An 11,678-nucleotide genomic window follows, 5' to 3' on the forward strand; every position below is an offset into this window, starting at 1 on the left:
TTCTATATATCTGTTATAATTATTAAAAAGAATATTTGCAGTCATGAATATTTAAATTATTCTGGGGAAAACCGTTTACGACCGGTCTCAAATAGGTTACTAACCAAATTCGCTGGTTATTCAACCAGCGCACATGAGAAGAAGAATCGCAAAAACTATCAAGATAATGATCGTAAAAAATTATCATAATAATGAAGAAAAAGAAAATTTTAAAAACAAAATTTTAAAATTAAAATACTGGTAGATGTTTTCAATTAAATTATTTTTTGAGTTTTACCATTTCCAAAGGTAAAAAATACAATAGTTACATAGAAATTTATACTTGATTTTTCTATTTAAATAGTAAATATTCTTCTTAAATGGTGTTTTAAACCTGATATTGCATTATTGTAGAGTTTGTCGACACTCTTAAAGTGCAATTTATTTGACACGATGAGTTTATTTAATATTGTTAATCTCAGTTTCATACTAGATTCTATTTTTTTGTTCCTGCATTTCTCTCTGATAAAGTTTAATACATCTGATTCGTAAGTGTGAATGATCATATTGTAACAGCAATAATGTTAAATTAACCAAGCACGAAATTGCAAAAAGTCCTTCTAAGAAAATTAAAGGGAAAACCTTAGATTAGATGCGATTCCTCATTGATCCACCTCAAAATACGATATAAACAGTTGCCAGAGTAACAAAAAATTTAAAAATGGCGGTGTCCGTAGCTTTTATTTTCGTACTAATTTAAGAAAAAAACTTCACTGAAACTAAGTGAAAAGCGTATTTACATTTCAGTGATTTTGACATAAGTATAGAAGTTCAAACATTATCATGAAATTAATTTCCTTTCAAATTTTATAAATAAATTATTTATTAAAAATATTTGTTAACTGCAACTGACTAAAATTCTTAAACTGAGGAATTTTTACGCTACCAGCATTTTGCTTTAACAATTTGTTCAGTTGAAAAGAAATTAAATAAGTTTCGTAATTAGAACTCAGATTATTTGCGTATAAATATTTGAAATTTCAGGAAGAAACCTTTAAATTTCGAAATTTTGTTAAAAATATATTAGCACTTTATTTACATAAAAATTAGTCACAATAAAATTTACACAAAAAATTCTTACAATATTCACACACGGACACAGAATGTCCTAACATATTACATACACATGCGTAGAAATCAAATAAAATATACACTTTAAAATATTTACATTATAAATTGTACTATACATTTAGAGTCTGTGTTTGACTGAGTATGAAACGTAAATACACTGATACATGAATTTAAACCTATCACAGAACTGCAGATACTGTTCTAACGCTTGTTTTAGATCTCCTTCGACTTCTATTCTGCTTAGTACCAAAACTACGCACTTTTGAGCTGCCCAAAAATACTCCAAAAATGAATAGCCCCTGTAAAGTATTCAGGACGATGAAAATGTACCACAAAAAGGGATTATCAGAAAATCCAGCTGCGATACCAAACACCCAAGTTAAGCCCATAATTAAAGCCAACCTCGTAAACATGGCGAAACTTCTTCGCAAGTTAACATCCTGCGCCGATCCAGACTTAATCGTTGCTCGGTTGATAACGAAGATGACATCGGCGAAAAATGCTCCGTTTAAGAGCATAACAATGATTAATGGAACTTCGAAGAACAGAAGTAAGGCTTTGCGCTGCCCGAACCAGCAAAACTGGTGTCCAAAAGATGGCCTCAAATCTTCTGGTAAGATGTTAGTGGAATCGAACACTTTAACCAGGACTGTCAGTAAAGCAGGGATTGCCCAGCAGTACAAAGAGTACAAAAGAAATCTTCTCCACGGAACTTTGTTGCTGGTTATTCTTAACTCGCGAATCACAACTCTAAATGATCGCCAAACATCAAATGCTATGGCATTCATCCAAAAGAAAGATGTAAGGAAGAAGTAATAAACACTCATGCCCAGTCCAGCACATAGTACATCACTTTCCAAAAGAAAAGTGACTAAAAAGCAGATGTATGTGTAAGCAGTTAAATGCTTCAAAGGCGAGCATAAGTATGACTTGTTGCAACGTGCGTAAATATTGTTTTTGGAATTATTATGTTTTTATGTCGAGTTTGATTCGAATACGATTAATAAAGATATATTTAAAATATACGTTAAATATCTCTTACAATTCAGAAGTGGGATAAAAAGAACGGTAATTTGTTGTTTATGTTTCTTTTCTTTCCTAATTTACGATGTCTTATTTGTCTAAAGTACGCAAGTCAGAGTTACAGGTTATTGTAACGGAACTTAGCGAAGAAGTACACGATGCTTTTAAGGTTGTAGATCTAAAAAACTTGATTTTAAATAGTAAAAACTATGATGAGGATTTGGTACAAGGAATGATATTCAATTTAAATGCGGATAGAGAAGCAGAGGCTGCCGCTGCTAAGAGAGAAGTCGCCGCTGGTGAGAAAGAAGCTATGCGAAATCATGAATTAGAAATGAGAAAATTGGACCTAGGGAACGTTGGCACTAGCACTTATTTACCTATTGATTCGCCAAAACCAAAAATAGACTGGCAATCTCAGTTAAGGTACTTTGATTCGAAAAATGACGACATAAGTTTATTCTTAGTGCATTTCGAAAGAGTAATTAATGAAACGAGTTAAAATGGAGCTAAACTTATGGGTGGCTTGTTTGACTAGTGTTTTACCTAGAGATATAGTTGAAATAATCTTGCGAGAATCAGAAGAATTAGCGGAAAACTATTCTCATGTGAAGGAATTGCTATTGAAACGATATAAATTGAGTCCTGAAAAATTTAAACAGTTGTTTTATTCGCATAAAATTAAAATTGATAGTACTTGGCGAGAATATTATTATGAACTTGAAACATTTTTTGATGGATGGATAAAAGGTTTAAATATAAAAACAGTGGAAGATTTAAAAAATTTAATTATATCAGACAGAATTAAGCAAAGTGCACCAGCAGCAGTTCAAGAATATTATGTCAGTGAGTGGTCCTTGTTGAAGTCGTCAATGTTATTAGTGAATAAAATTGACGATTATATTGAACTGAAAGAGTTGTACAAGAATAACTCTCAGGTACCCTCTCTATGTGATCAATTTGGAGTAAAAGGAAATGATCAAGTTGTTAGAATTAAAGGGTTAGAATCCGTAATATGTTATAATTATTCTGAAAAAGGACATTATTCTCGTGACTGCTCTAAGCCAAAGCGTCCAAAATTTTGTACATTTTGTCGCACAGAAGGACACGGTACGAAAGAATGTCCTAAGAAAATTAGCAAACCGTCAGTAAACGTTTCAACGTTATCACCCATCGAAAATCTTACTACTAGTAACACAGTTCTTGTACATGGGATAGCTACAAGTGCTTTGCCGACATATCAATGATTAAATACACATTCTCTAAAGAGATAGGAGTATATAATACATATAATGGTGACGTTATGATCATACGAGGAGTTGGTGGGTTGAGAAAATCATTAGGCGCTTGCGCAGTAAATTTAACCATTGACAGACTGGTACTAAATGATGTAAAACTACATATTGTGGCAGACGAAACGTTTCCGGAACCTAACATACTCATTGGAAAAGATATCCTAGATATACCAGATCTGATGATGGTTAGAAAGGAAGGAAAATCAATGCTGTTTAGTGTAAATGAATTTCCATGCTTTAAGAATTTTGAAATTGAAGACTTCAAAGACGCTGTTCTCAAAATATCAGAACCAGTAAAAATTCTGCCAAACACAGTACAAATGGTAGAAGTAATCAGCAATAGTAACCAAACCGGTAGTGAAGAAATTTTTATAAGTAAACATGAAAGTGATTATGCCTACTTGATAAAAGACGGTAAAGCTAAATTACCAATCGCGAATTTCAGTGAGAGCAAACTTCATCTTAAGAAAGATCGCATTCTTCTAAGAGGCAAATGGCTGACAGACTTTACTCCTGATAATACAGACATCTGTGAAGAGAGTAAATTGGTTTTAGTTAACAAAAATATTAAAAGAGAACCTATTCGATGTGACGATATTAAAGTTGGTCCAACTGTAACAACAGATCAGAAGCAGCATATAAGTAATTTGTTAAATGAGTTTAGAATGTGTATAGCTCTGAAGCCTGATGAGCTAGGTTGCGTTAATAATACAGTTATGCACATTGCTGAAAAACCTGGAAGTTCACCAGTTTCTCGGTCGCCATACCGTACTTCACATCATGAAAGAGAGATTATGCGTGGCATAGTTAGCGATATGAAGGAACAAGGTATTGTTCGAGATAGTTCATCTGAATATAGTAGTCCTGTATTGCTTGTAAAGAAGAAAACTGGAGAATATCGAATGGTTATCGATTATAGGAAACTTAATTCTCAAACCGTGAAAGACAAGTTCCCTTTACCGTGTACAGATGATCTTTTAGATCAACTATCAGGATTCAACTTATTCTGCATACTTGATGCTTGTCAAGGTTTCAATCAAATACCTATGGATAATGAATTATCTCGAAAAGCCGCATTTACTACACCTGATGGTCACTTTGAACCCACACGTTTATTTTTTGAATTGTCTAATGGTCCAGCTGTTTTCCAAAGATGCATGTCAAAGGCACTCGGTGACCTAATGTGGAAAGGCGTTACATGCTTTATTGACGACATTTTTTTCGGATCGGTGGATTTTAAGGATATGATTTTAAAACTTAGAGCAGTACTTCAAAAATTAAGTGATGCTGGAATAACGTTGAAGCTGTCCAAATGTGAATTTGCTATGTCTGAATTTGAATATTTGGAATTTATTGTTAGTTCAGAAGGAATTAAACCGGGTCCAAGAAAAGTTGATGCAATTGCAAAATTCCCTGCTCCGCGATCAAAGCATGAACTTCGACGATTCATAGGTTTGACTAGTTTTTTTCACCGTTTTATAGAAAGATACGCTGCCATCGCATCCCCACTTACACGTTTGCTTAAAAATGGTCAAGCATTTGCATGGAATCCCAAGCATCAGACGGTATTTGAGAAATTGCGGACCATGTTAACGCCTGAGCCAATTTTAAAATTATTTGACCGTCGTGATGAAACTGAGCTTCATACAGACGCAATTTCTTCAGGATTAGGAGGAATGTTACTTCAACGGGATTCAAATAATGCACTACGTTTAGTTTATTGTGTAAGCAGGTGCACTTCTCCCGATGAAGAAAACTACCACTCAAGCAAATTAGAACTGTTAGCTACAGTGTGGGCATGTAGCCGTCTTCGACCATTCCTTCTTGGCATTACGTTTACTCTTGTGACAGACTGCAGTGCGATTATTTATTGAAAGAGTCAACGTAATATGAAGCCACAAATGGCTCGATGGATTGAGCAGCTAAGTGAGTTTAATTATGAAGTCAAGCACAAATCTGGCTCTCAAATGGCTCATATTGATGCCCTTAGACGATCTCCAATAATGAATGAAGAAGTGGAGAAATTGTCTGAAATCGATAAAATAAACGAGATGAAAACAAAAATGGAATCAGTCGTATTGTATATTAGTACAGAAGAAGATAAAGCAGCTTTGATTCAAGCGCAAGATGATGAACTTCAAAATATCATCAAGTGTTTGAAAAATTGTAAGCTCGGACAAAAACCAAGAACTTTGAAAACAAATACCAACTCATAAATGATATACTTTATAGCCTTGAAATAATTAATGGGAAGTATATGAAATTATTCGTAATGCCGAAATCGATGAGAAAATATCTTGCTGTTCGATTTCATGAACTCTCTGGCCATTTTGGGGTTGATAAAGTAGTCTCACTTATCAAGCAACAATTCTATTTTCCTCGAATGAGAGATTATATAAAGCAGCATATACAGCAATGTGTTAGTTGTGCCTTTACGAAAGTACCAGCAGGAAAAGTTCAGGGTAAACTGAATCCAATACCACCAGGCAAACGACCGTTTGATATAATTCATTTAGATTTTATAGGACCTTTCAATATTACTGTAAATCGTAACACAGAACTGTTGCTTTTCGTAGACAATTTAACGAAATTTGTTTTCCTTCGGCCCTGTTTTAGTTGTTCAACAAGATGCGTATTAAGATGTCTTGAAAATTTTATTAATGATTTTGGAAGCCCCAACAGGATAATAACGGATCGTGGAACTTGTTTTACGTCTTCTAATTTTAAAGAATACTGTATGAAGCATGGAATAAAACATACTTTAAACTGTAGTCAAAGACCAGCAGCAAATGGGCAAGTAGAGCGAATAAACCGCATTTTAATACCTATGATTTCGTCAAGCTCACAATCCGACACTCACAGAGATTGGGACAAATTGCTTCCAGAAATTCAGCGTTGCATTAACTGGACTCCAAGTAAATCGACAGGAAAAGCTCCTTTTGAATTATTGTATAGATTTAAACCTAATAAATTTGATAATTTTCCCAAGGAGTTGCTTCCGACTTCTGATGAGTATACGTCTCCCGAGTTGCTGCGCCAAGAAGCACGAGACAATATTTTGAAATCACAAGAAAACATGAAATTATCTTTCGATAAAAGACATTGCGATGCGCATAAATATTCAGTCGGAGACGTAGTCGTTGTAAAGAGACTTCCGGAGAAAACTGGATTGCGTACAAAATCTCAATCTCGCTATGGAGGCCCTCTTGTAGTAATGAAGGTCTAATCATCATCATTACTACATCATCGTATATCAAGTCACAGATTTTTTAGAAAATCTGAACAAGGCCGCACAAGACGGGCTTACACTACAACTGCTCATGCATCTCAAATGAAATTATTTCATATTGTGAATGATAATGACGTATCACAAAATGATGACTCATTGTTTTACGAAGATGACGATGATAATGAACCATCGATAATCACCGACTCGCTAGTTCTGTCTCAGATTTCGGAAGACACATCTAGAGATGAATTAAATGTTCAACAGAAAAGACCAAAAAAATTACCTTCCTATTTAAAGGACTATGTACTTTAGTTGACTCTTTTGATTTTTGTTGTTTTCATGGATGGGGTTATCCATTTATAGGATGGCTGAATGTAAGCAGTTAAATGCTTCAAAGGCGAGCATAAGTATGACTTGTTGCTACGTGCGTAAATATTGCTTTTTGGAATTATTATGTTTTTATGTCGAGTTTGATTCGAATACGATTAATAAAGATATATTTAAAATAAATATCTCTTATCTCTTACATATGCCATTATCAGCGACAAGCTTAGCGATGCCAGACAAAACAAAGGTAGGTTGCGAATTACCGGTACCAACAAGAATCTGCCCAAATGGGATATAAGACTAACTACAGATACGAGCAGTCCAGTGAAAGTGACATAGTCTGATGTTTCGGAAAACTTTTCCCAGTCATAAGGCAAGCTGCCATTTTGTTCAAAGGATGGCACACATACGCAAACGCCAGAGTCAACTATTAAACAGTCCAGTGGTCCACAGGATTTTGAATATATTTCAATATATATGGTGCCCTTTTTTAGTAATTTGTACTCTTCTGGCTCTATTTGAACCTGAGCACATCGCTGAAACTCTTCGCTAAAGTTGTTAGACGAAGCGGTAATAGTTTCTGTAACATCTTTGCTAAAGTTGTAAAAGGAAGTGGTGATAGTTTGAATCAAAATTTCACTCAAGTTGTAAAATGTAGTGGTTAGCGCAACATCTTTGTCACAGAAATAGGCAGTTCCATTTTTTAAGTAAAACTTGTCTCGGGCAGTTTGGTTATGGTTCTTTAAATACAAGTTCCCATTAGATAGGATAGTGAAAGAGAGAGACGTCAAATATGTAGTACAATTTGGTAAGACTTGTTCTTCCGCACTGATATTGCAATGTTCTAATTCTGGATTTTCATCAAAATCACTGAAGACGTCGAATGGGTCTTGTAAGGATTTAGCAGAGTATGATGAGAAAAGGGTAAATAGAATGAAAATGAACGTTTCTGTCAACATAAATCCAGACATCTTTATAGAAATAAGTTCTCCAAACTCCGTCCTAATCGTCTGGTCTTAAATGGGCCTAAAAAGAATAAAAGATAAAATTACTACAATGAACAAAGTTGTAAATGCTCATATTTTAAATTGTACATTGTGTGCAAAAGTGCATTTGTACAGACCACAAATTGTACTGTTCACCATGGCAAAGAAATCTTATTTTTAAATTTTGAACTCTGAAAATCTATTAAACCGATTCTTTATAAACTTTTGATTTTGCATTTAAAATGGCGTCGATGGAACTGGTGAAAAAATTTGTTTACTTTTCAAATTAGATTTTTTTTTGACTATTGAAAGATTAATTAAATGATTAATATTTATTATTTAATAATGCTCGCATAATTTGGAAATGTTTTAAAAACATTTACGCCTAATTTTAATTGACAAAGCAGAAAAATTTAAATTAAATTGGTCTAATGGTTTAAATTATCAAATTTCAAATATTCGTATATTTGAATTAACATTTGACAATATTAACATTTGAAATATTCGGCAGATTTTGCTCAAGTTATTTATTAAGTGTTTTGGTTGTAAAATCAGTCGTCTTTAAAAAAATTTGCGTTGTGTTTGTTTCTTAAATGCTTCTCAAAAACTCCCTTCAAATCTTCGAAAGCATATCTTTCAAATAAAGATGAAATTTCAACTTTTAATTCATCGGTAATTACCATTTTAGATTCTACTATTGTTAAGAAAAAGCAAATTATAGAAAAAGTAATTACGTTTCAATTTATATTTTCTGTTCTGGGTATCAGTGTTTCAAACAATTCACAAATTATAATACATTTTGTCACTAATCTTCCAATTCAATGTTTATTTTAGTAACAGGATGGCGGTGTTTAATTATGTAATATATAACTTTTAGAAAGTTATATTTTCTTTTTACATCCATCTTGATAAGCGAGTACCAGCTTTAAAACTTATACTAATTATGTTTCTTTAAGAATAAACTAATTTTAAAAGGCAAATCTGAACATTTAATCAATGCTTCAACTTTTCGAGTAAATCAATAATTCATGCAGTATTGAAGAACAAAATGAAGACAATGGAATACTGCCAAGTGACGTAGTACAGGTGTGTATATCCTGATTGGTTGTTGAAACATGGTATTTGAACTAGGTATTTGATTAGAAACTCTTCTTTACATTCTATTTCGAGTAAGCCAAGCCCGTCAAGTATAAAATCTCTTGAGAGACATTCTATACTCTTTTACAAAAGTTTCTTTTCCAAAGATTTCAATTCTTTCATTATATAACGAGTATGTCTTACTTAACGCTATAACGGGCATGAAGAACAGATAATGAATCGAAGTTGCCTGGTACACAAAACAAAATAAACAAATAAAAAAATAGTGCGTGGAGTCCCTCCGCGGGGAAGAAGTTAAACTTCGCAACCTGCAACGTTAATTGTAGAAGAATCAGCAGTCATAGAAGGATCACTAGTTCTATTCAACGACTCTTTTTCCTGATCCGCTCTCTTCCGTGCTCTGTAATAACGGTAATATTGTGCATTTTTCCCTCGTGAACCTCTTGAACCAGTGGAAGTGCCTGTGGTTGCCTCAAAGTCTCGCCCTCGAAAATGTATTTGTATTAATAATGTATGTGAATGCGTCATAATATAATTTCAAAAAAGAAAACCTAGCAATCAATTGATATTCACAAGAGACGTACCTTGACATAACCTTAAATCCGTCGCATTGTCCGTGGGATTGTTTTCACTCATTTTTTACAATTGTTATCCACTAAATTTGAAAATAAAAAATACTACCCTATTAAATTATATGTGTATCAAAACAAACTAAAAAAATATTTATAGAAAAACAATACTTTTATGACTTTTATTATTTTTATGCTAGTGAGAACCAAAACAATATGGAAATGAATGAGGGAAAACTGGATCCTACCACGTGATTTCCCGGCCAATAAAAATGTAGCGTTAAACGTTTAACGCAACCTTGTTGGAAATCGCATAAGAAGTATAACTTCAATAATAAATCTATGCTTAGTAAAATATGTTGACTCGAAAGAATTATATTTGAACAAATTCGATGTGCGATACGGGGCTGTATGTAACTTCGCGTTAATTAGCTCAACTTTAACGCATCATTTTGCAGCTATCGCCGACGTCATAGATCACATGCGTGAGTTTCAAGTGATCTTCTTGAAGTGTAAGTTTATTGACATGAATGCGCACAAGACAAAGGGTAAAGCATTCACTATTTTTGCTACCTTTCATTCATTCCAGTTCTCCAACACAAAATGCATACTATTTGGGATTCAAATATTAATAATTAAACCATTAAAATTCTGAAGTGAATGTAAAATTTTCTCTCAGATAAATGTTAAAAATAAATTATTTTAAAACTGTTATTTACTTTGTGAAAGTCCAAATGTAACGATAGGGAAAAAAAGGTAAAAATCTAACGTTTCAATTTATATTGAACCATTAATTACTGAAACATTAATCATTGAGTTCTTCAAAGAAGATTCGTTACACGAATTTAGATTTTTTGTTTAAGACAGAGTGTTCCGTAGAAACCACCCTCATTATATAGCTAGAAATTTGTCAAACATTTCATGTATACATATTAAGGGTCCAAAAATTAAATATTCAAAACAAAAACTATCGAAATCTAACACACAAATTCTGAGAAAACCATAATTAAAAAGCATTAAAACGTGCTAGTGTCTGAGGACATAGAAGTCGTAAAAATTTCGGAATACTTCTAACTTACACTAGGTAATCAAACTGGTTTCGATTCCCCCTCCTTCTCTAAAGTATAGCTAGGATTTTATTTTTTTAAAACTGACCATAGTGCATCGATGCATAAATTAATGTTCTGGTTAGATTGGGTTCAACTTATTTTAGACATTCACGCTTTTACTAGCAAAAAATAACTTTTTTTATGCTTTCATGCAAACAAATAAATTAAATGGATCTTAACAAGTTTTGATTATAGACAACTAATTTTATAGGAAAAAAATTTTAAAAACATACTAAAATTTAGGATATCGGAGATAAGAAGTAATTACCCAAATCTATTAAAACTTTTTCTTTCCTTGTGTAAACAATTAAAATGGTGTGTACAACTTAAGCAACAAGTGCGTTTTTTGTCATAACTCTACAACAAATCATCCGATTGACATGAAATTTGAATATGATGTACATCATTTTGTACTTAAACGATGGTAAAAGAATAATGGCGCAGAAATGAATATAAAGCTTAAAGTAGGGCATGGAACAAAAAAAGGCCTTATTTGACATACAGTGGCGTTACACATGATTGCCTGAAGAAGCGTAAGTACAACTGGCAAATGTTCCCTTGTATGGGATATGCCCTCCCCTTACTGTAATTGTTGCTTGGCATCGCCTCTTCATGCTAAGCACCAGATTATCCAGGAGTTCTTGGGGTAAACGTCTCCATTCCTCCTTTAACGCATCTTTCAGCTGATGGGTGTTACCAGGAGGAGACTGTCGTGTCGCAAGACGTCTCCCTAATGCACCCCACACATGTTCTATGTGATTTAGATCTGGAGAGTAAGCTGGCCAATCCATTCGTGAGATATCTTCACTTTCCAATTTAAATATTATGGTTCTATATTAAGGTCTGATATCGCGCCTTGCGTTAGTTAACCATTGAAAGATGTCTTTGAATTTTTAAAGCATTTTAGAACGCTTATTTCTTCATTTTAAGCT

At 33.3% G+C, this 11,678-nt stretch overlaps 1 protein-coding gene across 1 annotated transcript; it reads right to left on the reverse strand.

The window, feature by feature from the left end:
• Positions 1-1,053: 1,053 nt before the first annotated feature.
• LOC107442157 (G-protein coupled receptor Mth2-like) lies at positions 1,054-7,955 on the reverse strand. Its single transcript, XM_016055645.4, has 2 exons — positions 7,185-7,955; positions 1,054-2,084 (listed from the first exon to the last, which is right to left on the reverse strand). The coding sequence occupies exons 1-2, from the start codon at positions 7,953-7,955 to the stop codon at positions 1,290-1,292; spliced, it is 1,566 nt and encodes a 521-aa protein (XP_015911131.3). The 3' UTR covers positions 1,054-1,289.
• Positions 7,956-11,678: the final 3,723 nt, after the last annotated feature.

This window comes from Parasteatoda tepidariorum, chromosome 9, assembly GCF_043381705.1.
Source record: "Parasteatoda tepidariorum isolate YZ-2023 chromosome 9, CAS_Ptep_4.0, whole genome shotgun sequence".
Taxonomy (NCBI): Eukaryota; Metazoa; Arthropoda; class Arachnida; order Araneae; family Theridiidae; genus Parasteatoda; species Parasteatoda tepidariorum.